Source organism: Triticum dicoccoides, chromosome 5B (genome assembly GCF_002162155.2).
Source record: "Triticum dicoccoides isolate Atlit2015 ecotype Zavitan chromosome 5B, WEW_v2.0, whole genome shotgun sequence".
Lineage (NCBI taxonomy): Eukaryota > Viridiplantae > Streptophyta > Magnoliopsida > Poales > Poaceae > Triticum > Triticum dicoccoides.
Window position 1 is genome coordinate 469145467 of NC_041389.1, and position 19796 is coordinate 469165262.

The 19796-nt window shown below is 44.6% G+C and overlaps 1 protein-coding gene across 3 annotated transcripts; it reads left to right on the top strand.

Moving 5' to 3' along the window:
* Nucleotides 1-237: 237 nt before the first annotated feature.
* LOC119310881 lies at nt 238-10938 on the top strand. 3 transcript variants are annotated; one of them, XR_005150796.1, is made up of 5 exons: nt 238-415; nt 512-1100; nt 1950-2052; nt 10215-10307; nt 10695-10938. XR_005150796.1 is itself a non-coding variant. In XM_037586495.1 (3 exons), the coding sequence occupies exons 1-3, from the start codon at nt 5868-5870 to the stop codon at nt 10746-10748; spliced, it is 360 nt and encodes a 119-aa protein (XP_037442392.1). In that variant the 5' UTR covers nt 3600-5867; the 3' UTR covers nt 10749-10938. The 3 variants fall into 3 exon arrangements, 1 of the variants encoding a protein (XP_037442392.1); XR_005150795.1 differs by having other exon boundaries at nt 245-1100; XM_037586495.1 differs by lacking the exons at nt 238-415; nt 512-1100; nt 1950-2052 and adding an exon at nt 3600-6080.
* Nucleotides 10939-19796: the final 8858 nt, after the last annotated feature.

Sequence of the window (19796 nt, forward strand, 5' to 3'; positions counted from 1 at the left end):
TAACCACACACTAAAATTAATTACCATTGTCTAACAGGGAGCACATGACCACAGTACATTAGGGCAGAAAACACATGCATCGCACTCAATGCTCGGTGGCCGACAAGAGAAGCAAAGAACCAAAGCACGCATCTTGTTCTCGTTTTGAAACAAGCAAAGCAGGAATCTCGATCGCAGCGATCTCTCCCTCTTGGACATCAATAATTTTGCTGCGCCGGGGTACCACTAGTCCGCACTAGAGGCTGGCCACCTTTGCACGAATAATAGATAAGAATATATGCGGCCCCCAAGAGCCATTTGTCTTTACCGCTAGAAGCTAGTGGCTCTTTTCTGAGTGGCTCTCTAGCTTCCCAAGAACCCAAAGGCGTGCTATGGAGTTTTCAATCCTCCGCTTAGACCGTGGGTTGCGCCAAAGGTAAAACTACTCTATATCGGTGTATCACGTACATCTCTGCCGGTTGGGAATATTTTTTCCTCCTCCATTCCACTTGCTCGCTCTCATCCGATGCAGATGGAGGGAGATCCACTTTTCGAAAAGAGAAAAAGCTGGCTCGGTGTGTTTGCTTTTCGATGGCAGAGTGCAAGGGATGTTGAAGTCGATCGTCGGAGGCGGAGGGCCTGTGTGGATTCCTACGCTCGCAGCGATGATTGGGGTCTCGTTCCTGCTCACGTTGACGAGGAGCCGGAGGGGCATGCTGCAGCGGCGAGTGCCCCTGTAGCAGAAAGCTGTGAGCCTCCCAACAAGACACGGCGGCAGGGCCACGCATGAAGATGCAGGGCGGCAGGGCCACCATGAACAAGACACGGCTAACCCTTGGCGACGTGCCCAGCCAGCGTGCTGTACGTCAGGCGGTGGCGCTGAAGCACTTTGAAGGCGCTCTGCGCCGCCCTGACGCCACCGGCCGAGCTCGAAGCCTCACCTGGTTATGTGGCGTCCTGGCTCGTCCCATGGACACTCGCCATCGATGCAGGAGTTGCCGATTATTCCGATGCCGGCTGCTCGCCGCAGTCGGCATAGTTGCATGGGCTGAAGACGCCGCTCCAACACACAGCTCCGCGTTTCGATTATTGATGGTCTCAACTACAGTTGTGTGCGAAAGGTTTGTGAAAGATTGTTGTTGTTTTTGTGAGGAAAAAGATTATTGTTGTTTGTTAGAAATTACGGCTGGTTTATGCTCTCCGTATGCGCCTTCTTGCATTCTTGCGTTTTGTTTCGACATCTTGCTTGCTTGTGACATTGAAACGGAAAGTGGCACACTTTGTTCCGTGAAGTTTAGATTGGTCACCACGTATACCACACGGTAAGTGACACTTTTGTTTACGTGAGTCGCCTGAAAATTTATTTTGGTTAGTCGATTTCCTGGGTCATTGGGTTAATTAAGATCCAGTGGACGTCATTCTTTTTTCGTTCAGCTTTCTTCCTCCTCCCACAAAACAGATTTACCCAAATTGCAAATTCAGGCAACTTAAATACAACTATTGTGCAAATCTATTAAATCATTGAAGTAATTGTCTTGTATGATTTACATGCATTTTTTAGGCTCAGGCAACAAACCAAACAAGTATTTTTTCCAAGCATGCCTGTGATGCAAAAAATGTTGAAGTCTCCACCTACTCTCAGGCAGCCATTTTTGTAGGCTACTAAGGTCACTGACCAAACAAACCTGAAACCTTGTTACTCCCGCCTCGGGCACTACAACTCAACATTGAGATAAATTATCCAGCAGCCCCAAACTATCACAGAGGATTGAGATATTGACACCGACTTTGTAAAACAAGAAGTAACATAGCGTGTTATGTAATTACCTACTCCCTCCGTCCCACAATATAAAAACCTTTTTAACATTGCGTAGTGTTAAAAACATTCTTATATTTTGGGACAGAGTAAGTAGTTTTCTGTTTCCGGGATGCTTATGTGACACTGATATTTATTTTCCCTTCGTCTTTAGGTCAATAGAAATCTTATTGCTGCAGAGATATGAAGGTTAGTGACTATTTGCCGACAGAGTTCATGGCAAGTTGTGGAGGAGAATTGCATCAGGCGATGACTAGGTAATTTTTCTGATTATTATTGAACTCTTATAAGATGCTCCTGAGTCAATATGAGCTCTTAATTTATCATGATTTGGGTGATATTACCATTACTTCTTGCGTCGTAAGAAGATGTTAATGGTCTTGTAGGGTTAGTGTGGATTATTGACTTCTACTACCAATTAAAATTATTATAATCCATCAAAACATAAAGTCAAATAAGAAAGATACTCCATAATAATTGTAATTAATATTATCTTACAATTTTTTTGTGGGAATTACAATTTCAATCTTTATTTAGTTACAAGGCAATAGTAGAAACCATGTACTAATTCCTCTTGTGTTGACACGACATTTTAGAAGATCATATTATTTAAGCTAATGATGTGACATCCATAAGAAATACATATGAATATATCCTTTTCTAGATCCATAAGATATACTCTATATTAAACACATAGGTCTTTGTCAATTTTTTAAAACACATAGGATATTTGCAGAAATTGTATTCCTGTCATTCGTAACACATACACACATAAAAAATACTCATTATTATGCATATTTAAGTAAAAAAAAGATATTTATACATTCAAGTGACGTTAACATGATGCACATATAACATGATTTTTTATCAATAACCACGGGATGAGATAAGATTAAGAAATATCATACTTACAGACATAATATAGACATGTATCCAGCAGAAAAAAAGCACATGCCTGACATATTTTATAGTAACGAACAAAGAGGTATAGTACTCATTACATGTCAAAATATAGTCATATTAATTTTGCTTTTAAACTTTTCACCACGTTTCTAGGAAAACAATTAACAAAATTCATGTATTAAAATGTGCCTTGGTCAGTCAACAGCTGAATTAACTGTTCTCTTACCTCTGAGAAATTAAGTATGAGGAGGAGGGGGGGGGGGTTCTTTTACATGCTTTGACTTCTCTACACCATACGGAGAGAAAAACGGGTGCGATTATGTTTCGCTTAGTGCGAGACCGAACAGGGTTTCACCTGAAGCAGACGACAATGAGCCGCGCCATCGCGCTCCACGTCCACATGACTTAAGTGCTCGTCTTTTAACTTTTTTTGTTTTTTAATTTCGTTTTTTTACTTTTACTGATATTTCTAATTATCTTAAACATATATGTTACAAAAATCACTTAACACAAATTTTCGAATAAATGTGAACGAACACACACAATCAAGGTTCAAAGAAATTCTACTTCACGCCTTCAGGATTCTATGACGCTCACTCAATGGTGTTGTGGGGATTACAAGCAATCAATAAACGAGGAAGCCAAATTATACATTTTAAACATGTTAGACGTGTATAGAAAAATGTTTCTAATGTATACGAAAAATGTACAACATATATGGAAAAAGTAGACATCAAAACATATATATGACAGAAAATGTTAAACATGTATAAATATTGTTTATGGTGTATATAAAAAATGTACATGGTGTATGGTGAAAAGTAGACATAAAAAAATGATGTTTCAAAAATATTAATCATGTTTTAGATAAATATTGAACATGTATAGAAAAATGTTCTTCATGTATAGGAAAAATATATAATATGTATGAAAAGAAAAATGTTAATCATGTACTTGAAACATGTCAAACATGAATAAGAAAAAATGTTTCTATGTATATAAAAAATGTTCAATATGTATGAAAAAAGTAGACATCAAAACATTTATAAAAAATGCTTAATATGTAACAAAACATCAAAAAAATGTTCAAAATGTATAAAAAGGTTTTTAATTGTGTTAATATTGTAGTTCAAAATTGTTAAACATGTATTGATAAAATGTTTATTATGTATATGAAAAGTGTACCATTTGTATAAAAAAAGTAGACATCAAAATACAATTCTGGAAAAAATGTTAAACCTGTATTTAAAAAATGTTTAAGAGTATGTAAAACAGTCCCTCCTATATGCGAAAAATATGCAATCTGTATGAAATAAGTAGACCTCAAAACATATATTTCAAAAAATTGTTAATCATGTATTTGTGAAATGGTAAATGTGTATAAGGCTGTTTGCCTGTATAACAAAATATTATGTGTATGAAAAAAATTCATCAAAATATATATATTTCAAGAAATAATAATCATGTATTTAAAAAATGTTAAACATGTATAAATATATATCTAGTGTATATGAAAAACGTGGAATTGTGTTAAAAGCCGAAAGAAATCCAGAAAAGACAAATCAACAAAAAGCGAGAAAAAACAAGAAAACAGAAAAAACTAAAAAGAACTGAAAGAAAACAAAGAAATAGAATTAAAAAATACAGCATGAAAAAATATTTCATTTCTCTAGTCTATACTAAAAAGCCGAAAACCTTGCCGCAGTACTGTCCGACCCAGAGCGGGCGAGGAGAGCGCATCTCGTTATAAGCTATATAGATATTTTCCGCCGATAAAAACGAAGAGGGAGTTCTGTTTCAAGAATTTAGGAGTTCGAGCGGCCTGCAGTACGGCCGTTCAAATGGGCTTATGGGCCTTCTCTGCCTGCGGATATATGTCATGGGCTAATATGATTACGCTCAAAACACAAATAGGCGGGAGCTCCTATGCAGCGCTGCAGGCGGTCGTTAATGATCCGGCGCCTGCAGTGCTGCAAGCATTGTCCGGCTCACTAGCGTGTTGCCCCAGTTTGTTTTCTATTTTTTGTTACGAAAGTAAAAAATATGAAATCAAAAAAGGTTAATCTATTTAAAAAAAGTTCATATTTTTAAAAAAGGTTCATCAATTTTGGAAAAAGTTCATCAATTTGAAAAAAAGTTTATTCAAATTTAAAAAAATTCATCCAATTTAGAAGAAGGTCATTAATTTTTTAATATTTTCATTAAATTTGGAAAAAGTTCATAGAAATTCAAAAAAGTTAATCTACTTTTAGAAAAAGTTCATTGAACTTAAAAGAAGTTCATAAATAAAAAGAAGTTCATACATTTTCAGAAAATGTTCATCAAATTTCAAAATATTTCATAGAGAATAAAAGTTCATCAATCTGAAAAAACCGTTGGAATTTTTAAAAGGTTTGTAGATATTCAAAAAAGTTCACATAATTCGTAAAAAAGAAAATGTTAACCGGCGCCTAGATGGGCCGGACCATTCACGGACGCCACAGGCGCCAGTTAATGAAAATGCATTGTCTCAGAAAAAAATTAATGAAAATGCACGTTAACTGGTGCCTTTGGCGCCAAATTGAAATGCCCAAATAGGCTTCCAATGAGTTCTGCTTCGGTTGTGAAATGTTCAAGCGGGCTGCAGTGTTCGGTTTTAGCATGGGCTCCTCTGCCGGGAGACCAGCTCTTTTGTGATTGTCTCAAAATAAAAATAAAACATTTTTGTGATTTTTATGCTAAAAATATAATGTATTCTTTTGTGATTGTACTAAATACATTTTTCAGATAAATCATGGGTGTCCTTCCAATGAAACAAATGGTGATACTCCCACAAGCCTAAGGCCCAGCATGACCTCCCAGACCTAATTTCTTAGCCCATAAAAAGAAAAGGACCTGCGTTCCTAAAAAAAGGATCCCTCCTATACCTACTCGTGTAATGATCCAAGGCGAGCGATGATCTTTGACGAGATATCGTGGCCATCCATCACTTCTTTTAGGGGTTGAAGGATCAATTCATCCATTCTATAATAACGTAGCAGGTTTACAGTCAAGATATAGGCAATTGCAACGGAAGTCAGGTGCAGAATCAGTCCACCCGGCACTCGCGACCTTCCTTAGTCTCCTGGTCATCCACCTTCGTTCCCCATTCCCAAATCCCCCTTTCCACAGAAGAACCCTAGTTAGGACGATGGGGCTGGCGGTGCCGTTGCCGGAGAAGCCATCGGAGGAAGCGCAGAAGGCAGAGGAGGCCGTCGACGCGGCGGGCCAAGGCCAGGAGAAGCGGCCCGACAAAGCGCCGGAGACAGGAGGGCCTAGCGGCGCCACGGGCCAACTCCAGGAGACGCCGCCGGGCGAAGCGTCGAAGACAGGAAAGGCGGGCGGCGACGGCGTCCAGCCGCTGGTATATCTCGAGGCCTTTTCCTCTCTGATTTTTGGTCTGCGATTAGGTCGAACAATCGTTAAGGTCCGACGCCGCGAGATCTTTTGATCTGCTATATACTGGTTGATAGTACTACAAACCAACAAAGGAGATACTGATCGAGGGATTGTGGGCAGGACGGCAACTAGGACTTTTTCTTTTACCATACCGGATATTGTTTTCAAAAAAGCGCTTTATTACTTAAAAAAAAAAGGGCAACCTGGTGCATGTAGCTCCCGCTTGCGCAGGGTCCAGGGAAGGGTCCGACCACTTTGGGTCTATAGTACGCAGCCTTTCCCTACATTTCTGTAAGAGGCTGTTTCCAGGACTTGAACCCAGCTTTATTACTTAAAAGATTTACAAAAAAGACTTTCGACCCGCTTTATATATAAAGCACAAAACCATAAACATCCAGTACAACCACACGCCACGCCACCGCAACACACGCACACACCCAGGACAGGATACAAAGGCGCTGAGCGCAGCAACACCACTCCTAGCACTACCGTCCCGAAGATATGAAGCTACACATGACGAACCATGCGCTCCAAGGCGGCGCCTTCAGAAAGGATACGACGCCGGAGCGCCGCCACCGCCCGATCCAATGATCAGAGTTTCCCCTGGAGCCGCATGACGGGCAATGAGAGCCGTGACGAAGCCTTCAAGAAGGGAACGATCTTCGCCGCCGTCGGTCCGTTCAAAGATAGAGCAGGTTTTCACCTCGGCCAACATTCACCGCCACCGAACGCCACACCTCGGCAACCACGCCGCCCACACGACCATGGTGACCGGGCAACACCAAGGCACAGGCTTTGTCCAAGAGCACCGCGCAACCACCACAACCAGGGCCGCCGCCCCAACATCCAAGACCTCGACACCACCTCACCCGTGACCCGCCGCACCCCAACGAAAGAGACGAGCGGGAAGGTCCCACCTTTCGCGCCCCTGGGCAGCGTCGAGACCCAATAGGTCGGCCAGAACTGGCATCCACCGACCCATCCTGCTGCCCCAAGCGCGAGATGAGCTCGGTCCTGCAGCAACGAGAGGGGGGCGAGGTCAGTCCTGCTGCATCGTGCGCGAGACGAGCTCGGTCCTGCTGCATCGTGCGCGAGACGAGCTCTGTCCTGCGGCATCGGGCGCGAGACGAGCGGTGGACCGCAGCTGGGAGAGGACCAGCCCTTTGATGGGAGTAGCGCCCGGGCGACGAGGAGATGGGATGAAGGTCGAGACGGCCCGAACGCAGACAAACCGACGCCAGAGAAGCCGGCCGTTGCTGCGGGTAGATCCATCGAGCCACCGTGAAGCCGCCACGACACCGGTAGGCCACCGAGACCTACCCATGCCGCCGCCCACGGCCGGAGCAGCAGCCACGCCCGGCCGCTACCCTACCCGTGTCGCCTGGCGAGCTCCAAGCGCCGGAGCCGCCGGGCACGCACCACCGGAGCCAGGCGCCGCCGGCCGGCCCCCAAAGCCAGATCCGGACGGATCCAGCAAGAGACCGGCCGCACGCCACCTCCCGAGACGGGAGCACCGCAGCCGCCCCACCGCGCACAGAACGAGGGACGCCGGAGCGCCGCCACAGCAGGCCACCCCGCCGCCCCGCGAGACCACGCCGCACCGCTGGATCCCGCGGACGTCCAGCGCCGTCGCTCGAAGGAGCCGTCCTGCGCCGGCGCCCACAAGTGGACGGCGAAGGAGGGCCCCGCCTCCGCCGCGCCCCCCGGGCTTTGCCCGACGGAGCTCACCGGCGACGACAGGGGGGAGGGGAGGGAGGCTGGCCGAGGGACGCGGCCACAGGGGACCCACCGGGCGCGCGCGGGCGCGCCGCCGGAGGGGAGGGGGAGGGGAGCGGGGTGGGCCGGGAGGCGCGCGCCCGGCTGCCGGCGCCGGCGGGGAAGCTAGGTCGCCGGCGGCGACGGGGGTGGGAACCCTAGGGCGGGGAGGGAGCGGCTCGGGAAGATAGCCATTACTTAAGAGATTTAAGCATTACATCCGGTCTCTGCATAACTAAGCTGCACGCAAACAAGGTCCTCTCACACAAAATAAAAATAAAAAGGCGAATTACAATGAAACATGTAGTCCGTATAACGCCTAAAGCGGAGGGCGTGTGTGTGTGTGTGTGTGTGTGTGTGTAAACACCTTCATAAACAGGTCTCAATTCTCCATGTTGTAGAGATGACCATAAACGAAGAGTTCTGGTACATCTGTAGATAACCTGTAACAGAGAAGTACTCTTACCGTTAAAACCTTATCATTTCTACACAGCCAAAGCGACCAAATAACGGCAAGCGCTCCCACCCTAAGAAGAGTTCTAAACCTGTGATCAATCCCATGTAACCAATTGCCAAATACATTAGCAACACTATAGGGAGGATACAAGCCAAAAACTATTTGGATGACTGATCATATAGAACGAGCCAATTTACATTGAAAGAATATAAATGTTTTATTGTCTCCTCATGATGACAAAAAGCACATTGCAAACTTCCATGCCAATTCCCTTTTAATAAGATTATCTTTAGTAAGAATGATACCATAGCGGATATATTGCATGCTTTTGATAGTTCACGTTCACTGGGCAATGAAAATACAAAAGGTTGGATTTCTATTAGTTTAAATTTGCCATTGCGATTACCAAGAAGATCAAACGTGTCAATTGTTTAAAGTGAATAAATTGTTATTCCTCTTCGTGACTACACAAACAAAAGCACAATCGGTGACAAGTTAAATGTAAATGATATAATCATTGCATAATACCTAAGCTGTAGTATGGATTTGAGGATTAAACAAGAAATCACCATTTAAATCAAGAACTTGATTCAGCCTAATGCGGTAATATACTACGTCATAATGTAAGACGTTTTTTCACACTACACGTAAACCAACAAACGAGAGACTGGCCGCAGTATTTCTTGCATGGCGTCACCCTCGCCAGGCGCAACGTGATAGCTTCAGCAGTTGCCATTGACTGGGTTCGGTTCTTTGGTGTCGCTCATCACTTTGCCGGACTACCTTATGTGCACTGAGTTGTGTGTCGGCACCGAAACAATCGATATACGATTCCGTTCTCGGTTTCTAGGACCAAACTGGCCGTTTGTCTCCGATAGTAGGCCGACCAACTAGTAATGAACTATCATTCTCAGCATTTAGGACCAAACTGGCCGTTTGTCTTCAATAGTAGGCTGACCAATTAGGCTGCACTCTGCTCAATTTCTGGGCTTCAAGCCTTGAGCGCATCGGTTCAGTGTGGAGGGGGTACAACACCTTGTCTATGGGGTTGGGGGGATCGACTCCTACTTCAGCCACTGATTGTGGGGTCATTCCATAAGGAATTTTTCCTCTGCGTGATTTTGCAGAGTAGTCGTCATGCTGACCACTTTATCCAAGTGGTGAAACCACCAACAGGGTTATTGCATCTCATCTTAAAGAGATGAAGGGGTTAGAATAGCTGCTCTTGTAATTCAGGGATTGAAATACACGTAACAGGAATGGTCAGGTGATAATCTAGACATTGTCCTAAGGTATTTGCATTGTACTTCTAACAAATTTTGTGCTTGTATATTGCATTTCTGTATTTTGGAGTTGTCACGCTCATCACCTCTGTTAGGTTGCTTCATTGTTTGGGTATGGGTAAGGTTGTGGACCACTCCTGACATTGCTAAACCTTGGCCACAAACGATGCATAAACTCTCTAGAGCTACCCTTGCTCAACAATGCATCCATATGGTGAAAAACTTGCAGAACACCAATGCCACTTTCTAGCTCATTCTCTTGAATTACCCTTATCACTGATCTCTATTGGTGTGCCTTCTAGAATATCTCTTGGTTACCCGAATAAACCATATCTCTCAATTATTGGAGCGACAGAAACAACAACTTTGGCAATGATACCACATGCGCTGTTCTCTTGGTTTTAAAACAATTCTTTTACCTTATTCAGCAGTACTTTTAAAACTAAATAATGATTTGACTTGGTGGTGTGTTTTGCTATAAATTCTTGCTGCACTACTTGGTTTAACTTTCGGTTCTTGGAGTAGTCTGGGATGGCTCCTAGTGCAGCAGGGTTCTCCAAACTTTTTGCCAGAAAGAATTTATAATTAATTGTACCTTTTGCAGACTGTTGCATCTTTGTCTCATGCCGCTACTACAGCGCGATCATCAGAGGAGTTCATCAAAATGATGCATTATGTGATGGAGAAGAGTCGCAGGGTAATTGACATTTCAAATTTATTTGGCACAAAGTATATGCCTCTAAGGCACTTCAAATGTTAAAGTCTTGTTATGCATTAATATTAATGCACCTAGAAATCATAAAGATTGATATCTTGTTTGCTTATATTTTCTCCACTTAAATCATTTGGTGCTTCATGCAAAGCATCCTGAAATCAATCTTAGCTTTCTTATATACAATAGTAGGATTTGGTGCTACTACTCCATCACTGTCCTCCATCTTTCTTAACTAAAAGGCTATAAGAACTTAATCAGTCAAAGGATTGTGTTCATGTATAAGAAATCTTGCTATTTCAACCAAGATATGATTTGCTATTTCAGAGATCTTTGCACATTTTTGATAGTGTGGTTTTTGTTTCCATACAGGAGAATGATCCCTCGCTATCTCCGCAACGACCACCACAACAGACATTTAAGTGACGGAGGCATGGTTTGATTGATATCTGTTAGGTTGTGGGGGATGAAATTGTGAACATACTTGGTGTAAACGTTATACTAAATGTGGGTTCAGATATGTCGGCATGCGTATTGTAAATGTTTACATAGAGTAAAAATGTGACTTATATCCTCGGTTTTTGGGTAAATAAATAGTGAACATACTTGCCTTACATGTTTAGATCTGTTGATTCAGCCCATCTCTTTTCTCACAGGGATAATGTTGTTACATGCTAAGACATGTGTATATCCTCTAACCTGTCCTCAATGGTAAGGGAAATTTGTTGCTGTTTGCCGTTGTTCATAACTCAGTGATTATTACCCTCAGATTCTGCCACATGATTTCACCGATATAGTTATGAACAAAGGCAAGCAGCAACAAATCTAAACTTATGCTTTTTCGGGGTGATAGGAAGCCGTGGTTGGGCGATGCTCTGGACAAACTATCTTTTGTTGTAAGCGATGCACTCGTCTTCTTCGGAGGGAGCCTACGAGCAGTGCGCTAACCAGATCCACGTCTGCTGGAACGCCCGTCATCTTTCATTTTACATGAACAAACAATATCGTTTTAGCACCATAGCCCCACTAGCCTATTTCTCTCGCCATGCAAGCCTGCCACCTCAACATTCAACAGGGGCGCAGCCAGACCCCAAACTCTAGAAAACACTATTTTTACACTATTCATTAATGTACACAAGTTGTTGGCCCGGGGCGTCTTCCAAGCTAGGTACGCAACTGACATTCAACATTAATGAAAAAGACCCACCTCAATATAGTCCCTCCGTCCCAAAAATTTTATCTAGATACGGATGTATCTAACACTAAAATATGAATAGATACATCCGTATGTAGACAAATCTAAGACAAGAATTTGGAACGGAGGGAGTACAATCATGATTAAGAAAAGTCCACACATGCATAAAATTTTCTATTGTGATATTTATATATTATACAATAATAAACCACAATAAATCATATGTATTTTCAATTTTAGTTCTTATGTTATCTCCATACAATTAGGGCCTCTTTGATTCAAAGGATTTGCATAGGATTTTTGAAGGATTAGAACCCTTAGGAATTTTTCCTGCGTTGATCGTTTGATTCGCAGGATTGAATCCCATAGGAATTTTTCCAATGGATTCAATTGTACTACATTTCATAGGAATTCAAGCATCTAGTCCAACCTCTTGGTAGAAATCCTTTGTTTTTCCTGTGATACAATCAAACAAACTCAAATCCTGTAGGAATACAATGGACATGTCATTTCAATCCTACGTTTTTCCTATTCCTATGTTTTTGCAATCCTGCGAATCAAAGAGGCCCTCAAATCCTGTAGGAATCCAATGGACATGTCATTTCAATCCTACGTTTTTCCTATTCCTATGTTTTTGCAATCCTGCGAATCAAAGAGGCCCTTAGTTGTCTCATTGGAATATATTGTAAAACATTCCCGCAAAACATGCAGGGTATCACCAAGTATTTACTAATTGAAGACACCATATGAGCTTAAGCATTAACTACTTGACAATGAAAAATAGATATGAAAAATTGCCGGTTCGATTATTGACCTATCCCCAATGTCGACTCCCAGAGAACAACTCCAATGTCACTTACAACTGGACTCGCCACCCCCCTCTCCGTATGTCCAAGCGGACAGTCTAGACACCGCTTGACCCAAAACGCAACCCAACCGAACCCCCCAAAACCAGCCCATATGTTTGGACTGTCTGACACTCCTCAAACCCAGGTCATATATGAGGTGGATTTGGGGCTGCCCAGTGGCGTTGGCCATGTTAGACCCGACACGCTGAACCTATTAAAAATAAACGAGGGACAATCGAGAGAGATGTAAAAGTGAACAAAGTTTATTTACTGACGATGACAAGTTACATATTGATAGTCCCCGAAGGGGTGCATCCGGAGGGACACAACGGTTACAAGAGTTGCATATGTTTGTATAACGGTTTGGATAAGTGGAGATTGAACCCTTAATTAACATGTGTTAATTAAGTTCTAACACTCCCCTTATCTACGCTTGTCCTTGTAGTATTATCATCTTGATAAAAAAATTCCTTTGAGCAAGTTTGTCTTTGAGAATGTCATCATCATCAACTTAAGAAAGTCTCCTAAAAAAACCCCGTGGAAAAGATGTGAGGAGATAGGTGTTTGATATGTTGCTAAAACTCCTTCAAACCGGATGTGAAAAATAAGGAGAAAATACTGCAACATATAATGGTTATCATCTCCTTTAACTCAATATGAAAAACTCATAGAATTTCGGGGATAACGAATATGTCGTATAAACTTTCATGAAACCCCCGATGGAGAAATTAGAAAGTATGCCATATGATCTTGTGTTGATATTGCCTCAATTAAAACCTTGATGAGAACCTATAAAAGTAAACCTCCAAGTTTGTGGGCAACATCTTGCTATAGCTTGGCGTCGCTCGGGAGCTCATCGCGTGGCTCGATGCGGCCCAGGACACCAGGGCCCTCTCGCCTTCGGAGACATGGCTCCGTCGCAAAATTAAAGCTTCATACCTCGGACTGGCATCTCTGGAGTGTTCCCTGGCCAGACAGCGCGTGCGCTTCAACTTCCTCAAGGCCGGTGAGACCAACCCAGAATTCTTCCGTCTACATGCTGCTCAACGGGCCCGCAAAAACTCCATCTTCCAGCTCCAAGTTGATGGCTCCACTATGTCCGGACACACGACGATCGCGGAGGCTGCGTTTGATCACTTCACGGCAATCCTCGGTACCCCAGCCAAGCACCTGTCCCCCATCAACCTCAACGCCCTCGACCCACGCTCGTTTGAGCTGCATGACCTTGAGTTGCCCTTCTCTGAGGCCAAAATTTGGGATGCATTCAAGCAGCTGCCGAAGGGGCGGGCCCCGGGGCCCGATGGATTCACTTCCAAATTCCTCTGCGCCTCATGGGCGATCATCAAGGATGATTTTGTCGATGCTTTTGACAAGCTTTACCACCTGAATGGCCAGGGGTTCTAACGACTCAACGAGGCACTCCTCACTCAGATTCCGAAAAAAGGCCAGATGCTGGCACACTCTTAGACTACCGGCCGATCAGCTTGATCCATCTTGTCGCCAAGCTCTTCTCCAAAGTGCTCTCGCTCTGCCTCGCACCCCGCCTCGGTGCTATGATCTCCACCAACCAAAGCGCCTTCATTGCTGGCCAATGCATTGACGATAACTTATTGCTCATTCAGCAAACTGTGTGGCAGCTGCACAATCTCCGGCACCCGCGCGTCATGCTCAAGCTCGACATTGCGCGCGCATTCAACTCTGTTTCACGGGCGTTCCTCCTCGAGACCCTTCGGCACCTCGGCTTCGGCAACCGATGGCGCGAGTGGATCTGCATTCTCCTTGGCACGACCAGCACACGTGTCCTCATCAATGGCACCCCGGGGCCACCTATTCTTCACCATTGCAGGCTGCGGCAAGGAGACCCCGACTCCCCTATGCTCTTTGTCATGGTGATTGACACCCTCAACAATCTCATCTACCGGGCCGCCCGCGATGGCGTGCTTCAACGCCTCATCACGCGCCACATGTCTTCGAGCATATCATTGTACGTGGATGATGTGGCGATCTTCTGCCATCTGGATGCGCGAGACCTCATCGTTGTCCGTGAGCTGCTACGTGTCTTCGGTGCTTCCTCCGGTTTGCACACCAACCTTGCCAAGTGTGCTGCTACCTGATACATCTCCAACATATCTATAATTTTTGATTGTTCCATGCTATTATATTATCATTCTTGAATGTTTTACAATCATTTTATAGTCATTTTATATCATTTTTTGGTACTAACCTATTGACATAGTGCCAAGTGCCAGTTGCTGGTTTCTGCATGTTTTTAACATTGCAGGAAATCAATATCAGACGGAGTCCAAATGCCACACCAATTTATGATGATTTTTTAAGAACCAAAAGGAAGAAGTTGGGCCCTGGTTGCACCTACGGGGAGTTCCGAGGAGGGGACAACCAACTAGGGCGCGCCCTGGTGGGTTGTGCCCACCTCGGGTGCCCCCTGGACCAACTATTTGCTCTATAAATACCCCAATATTCCAGAAACCCTAGGGGAGTCGACGAAATATTGATCCAGCCACCGCAGAGTCCAGAACCACCAGATCCAATCTAGACACCATCGCGGAGGGGTTCACCACTTCCATTGGTGCCTCTCCTATGATGCGTGAGTAGTTCTTTGTAGACCTACGGGTCCATAGTTAGTAGCTAGATGGTTTCCTCTCTCTCTTGATTATCAATACAATGGTCTCTTGGAGATCCATATGATGTAAGTATTTTGGCAGTGTGTTTGTTGGGATCCGATGAACTTTGAGTTTATGATCAGATCTACGTTTTTATCCATGAAAGTTATTTGAGTCTTCTTTGATCTCTTATATGTGTGATTGCTTATAGCCTCATATTTCTTCTCAGATATTTGGGTTTTGTTTGACCAACTTGATCTATTTATCTTGCAATGGGAAGAGGTGCCCGGTAGTGAGTTCGATCTTACGGTGCTTGATCCCAGTGATAGAAGGGGAACCGACACGTATGTATTGTTGCTACTAAGGATAAAAAGATGGGATCCATATCTACCGCAATAGATAAACGGATCTTGTCTACATTGCATTACTCCGTTTTCTCATGAACTTAATACACTAGATGCATGCTGGATAGCGGTCGATGTGTGGAGTAATAGTAGTAGATGCAGGCAGGAGTCGGTCTACTAATCTTGGACGTGATGCATTTATAATGATCATTGCCTGGATATCGTCATGATTATTTGAAGTTCTATCAATTTCCCAACAATAATTGTTTTCCCACCATTTGCTATTTTTCTCGAGAGAAGCCACTAGTGAAACATCTAGCCCCCGGGTCTCTTTTCATCTTATTTGCCTTTGCGATCTATTTTCCCTTGCATTTATTTTCAGATCTATTAAACCAAAAATACAAAATACCTTGCTGCAATTTATTTGTTCCGCGATCTATTTATCCTATCTACTACTTTTTACCTCACATTATTTGCCCACTAGAGGCGCCGTACCCGAAAGGGATTGACAACCCCTTTAACACGTCAGGTTGCGAGTATTTGTTATTTGTGTGCTGGTGCTGTTTACGTTGTGTTGCTTGGTTATCCTACTAGTTCAATAATCTTGGTTTCATATATGAGGGAAATACCTACCGCCGCTGTGCTGCATCATCCCTTCCTCTTTGGGGAAATATCGACATCACTACCCCCATCCAATGCACGCCCATGGACTGGGCCGCGATCACCGCGAGATTTGCCTGCTCGCTACAGGAATTTCCTACTACCTACCTCGGCTTGCCACTTTCCATTCACAAGATCAACACCAACAATCTGCAACCGATCATAGACAAGTTGGAGCGGAGGCTTTCACCCTGGTGGGCATCCCTGATGTCGCGTGGGGATCGTCTTGCGCTCTGCAAACACATGCTTTCGGCCATGCCCATCCACATCCTCACCGTGGTGGCCATCAACACCCCGATCCTCAAGCAGGTTAACCGCCTCATCCGCAACTTCCTTTGGTATGGGCGCAAGGAGGCAAGCAGTGGACACTTTCTCGTGAGCTGGCGCCGAGTCTGCCGACCGATCTCTCTTGGTGGCCTAGGTATCCCTGACCATCAGCGCGCCGGCATCTCTTTGCATGCTCGCTGGCTCTGGCTCAAGAGCACGGACGCATCACGCCTATGGAAACATCTCCACATCCCGAGCTGTCCAGAGGTCCAAACCATCTTCAGAGCCTCCACCGCATGGACGACCGATGACGGATGCACATGCGAGTTCTGGGAGGACCACTGGCTCGATGGCCAATCCATGGTCAAGATCGTGCCCCTTGTGTATGGTGAAATGCCCAAGCGGCGACGCAAGGGGCGCTCGGTGCGCGATGGGCTACTCAACCGCGCCTGGATCACGGACATCCAGGGGGCCATGGCGGTGCAGTACGTCACTCTATGGCGCCGGCTCCGCCTTGTGGACTTGTCTGACGGGCTGGACAAGCTCACTTGGAGATGGACTACCTCACGCTCCTACACCGCTAGATCCTGCTACAAAGCTCTCTTCCATGGATCCATGGCTGACCCAAACTGGCGTATCACCTGGCGCTCCTAGGCGCCGCTTCGTATCAAATTCTTCATGTGGCTAGCACTGCTAGGTCGCTGCTAGACCGCCGACCGCCTAGTGAGACATGACCTCCCCCATGCGCCGCTCTACCAACTCTATAACCAAGAGCTAGAGACCATGCAACATCTTCTGGTCGGATGCTCCTTCTCCCGCCAAAATCTGGCACGAGGTGCTCTCGTGGTGCCGGTCCACTGCACCCATCCCCAACCCTGACGAGGAGTTCATCGCCTGGCTATCTTCAACCTTATCCAGCACTACGAGCTGCTACGGCGTGGCCTTGCCTCTCTCGCCATTCTAACCGTCTGGCACATCTGGCGGCACCGCAACAACTGCCTATTCGATGGCGCCTCACTGACTGTAGGTCACACTGTGAGTATGATACATGACGAGGCACGACTATGGGCTCGTGCTGGCGCTGCAGGGCTTGCCCTGCTCCTGCCCGAGACGTAGCCTACGCCACCCGTGGCTGACATGCCCACCATTTTCGTGTGTCACGGCCCCCTCTACGCGCCATCCTTGTGTACTCGCTAGTTGGCTGGGCACCCCCATGTACTCACCCTATGTAATTTCACTCTACCAATCAATGCAATGATACACAAGACTTTTGTGTATTCACAAAAAAATGAGGTTGTCGCATGTTTGACTTGCAAGATGAGCAATATAGTGATATTGCTTATTATGTAACATGTTTCACACCCGAGCAACACATGCAACATTATCTTTAATATAATGGTTAGTGGTTGTAGCCTCTAAGGTCTGTTTCTAAGACTTTCATGGGATGACTACCATACCTAGTTGGAACACAAAGCTTGTCTATAATCTGATATACTAGGATCTGATCGATTATTTGATGGTATTTGTTCTAAAACTGAAAACTAGGATAAGATATTTCATGATATTTGTGTCCAAATTTCTAATGCTAGATGTATAGTTTTTCACGGACCAAGGGAGTACACGTGCATGCACTCAGATACACAGCCAGGATGGTTCGCGCGCAAGGGTTGGACTCCTGTCGCGGCCGCGTAAAGTTTTGTTTAACTGTTTTCTTTGCTATGCCAGATGACAGGTGGGACCTAAAAACCAGATGCCAATTTAACCAGTCAACAAAGTGCCATGGTGACTATGTGGCTGGTAAGCAGGGTGCAATACGGTGCTCTATGGTGAGCTAGTGACCGTATAATCACCGCAAAACTTTTGATATAGTGTATGAAGGGTGTATGAGAGCAAAAGTTCCCTTGTCGACCCAATTTTGGGTGTTTGGTAGAGTGTATGAAGAGTGCATGAGTCCACACTAGCTTAACAGAAATACACTAGGAGCATGCATGAAGAGAGCATGCATGAATAGGGAACAACTATGTTGAGATGAGAATGCAACCAAACACACCCTAGTGACCGTAATGAGCGTAGTACTATGAAGTCCAGTGACCGTATTGTTACATACGTTGACCGCCAGTGTATTTATCTCGTTTCAAATTAACCAGAAAGGACACAGTATGTGAAGGAAATATGCCCTAGAGGCAATAATAAAGTTGTTATTTTATATTTCCTTATTATTGATAAAGGTTTATTATTCATGCGATAATTGTATTGATCGGAAACTTAAATACATGTGTTGATACATAAACAAATACCATGTCCCTAGTGAGCGTCTACTAGACTAGCTCGTTGATCAAAGATGGTTAAGGTTTCCTAACCATAGACATGTGTTGTCATTTTATAACGGGATCACATCATTAGGAGAATGATGTGATGGACAACACCCATCCCTTAGCTTAGATAAATGATCGTTCAGTTTATTGCTATCGCTTTCTTGATGACAAATACATATTCCTTCGACTATAAGATTATGCAACTCCCGGATACCGGAAGAAAACCTTGTGTGCTATCAAATGTCATGACGTAACTGGGTGATCATAAAGATGATATACAGGTAACTCTGAAGGTGTTTGTTGAGTTGGCATAGATCGAGATTAGGATTTGTCACTCCGAGTATCGGAGAGGTTTCTCTGGGCCCTCTCGGTAATACACATCATAAGCTTGCAAGCAAATGACTAAGGAGTTAGTTACGAGATGATGTATTATAGAATGAGTAAAGAGACTTGCCGGTAACGAGATTGAACTAGGTATGAAGATATCGACGATCGAATCTCGGGCAAGTAACATACCGATGGACAAAGGGAATTGCGTATGTTGTCATAACAATTTGACCAATAAAGATCTTCGTAGAATATGTAGGATCCAATATGGGCATCCAGGTTCCGCTATTGGTTATTGACCGGAGAGGTGTCTCGATCATGTCTACATAGTTCTTGAACCCGTAGGGTCTGCACGCTTAACGTTCGTTGACGATATAGTGTTATATGAGTTATATGTTTTGGTGTCCGAATGTTGTTCGGAGTCCCGGATGAGATCACAGACATGAAGGGGAGTCTCGAAATGGTCTAGAGGTAAATATTGATACATAGGACAATGGTATTTGGACACGGAAGTGTTTCGAGACGTATCGGGAAGGAATTGGGTCACCGGAAGGGGTTCTGGGCACCCCCTGGGAAGATATGGGCCTTATGGGCAAAGGAGGGGACAGACCAGCCCACAAGGAAGGAAAGGGGGGGCGCCTCCCATGGCTGGCCGACCCTAAGGGGAAGGAAAGGGTGTTGGGGAACGTAGTAATTTCAAAAAAATTCCTACGCACACGCAAGATCATGGTGATGCATAGCAACAAGAGGGGAGAGTGTCGTCCACGTACCCTCGTAGACCGAAAGCGGAAGCGTTAGCACAACGCGGTTGGTGTAGTCGTACGTCTTCATGACCCGACTGATCCAAGTACCGAAAGTACGGCACCTCCGAGTTCAGCACACATTCAACTCGATGAC

What these genes read in the sequence shown, in the direction of transcription:
- LOC119310881 (XM_037586495.1), top strand. Translation starts at nt 5,868, where the DNA reads ATGGGGCTGGCGGTGCCGTTGCCGGAGAAGCCATCGGAGGAAGCGCAG. An exon ending in GCGACGGCGTCCAGCCGCTG is followed by an intron (nt 6,081 to 10,214) that starts GTATATCTCGAG and finishes TACCTTTTGCAG; the next exon opens with ACTGTTGCATCTTTGTCTCA. An exon ending in TGATGGAGAAGAGTCGCAGG is followed by an intron (nt 10,308 to 10,694) that starts GTAATTGACATT and finishes GTTTCCATACAG; the next exon opens with GAGAATGATCCCTCGCTATC.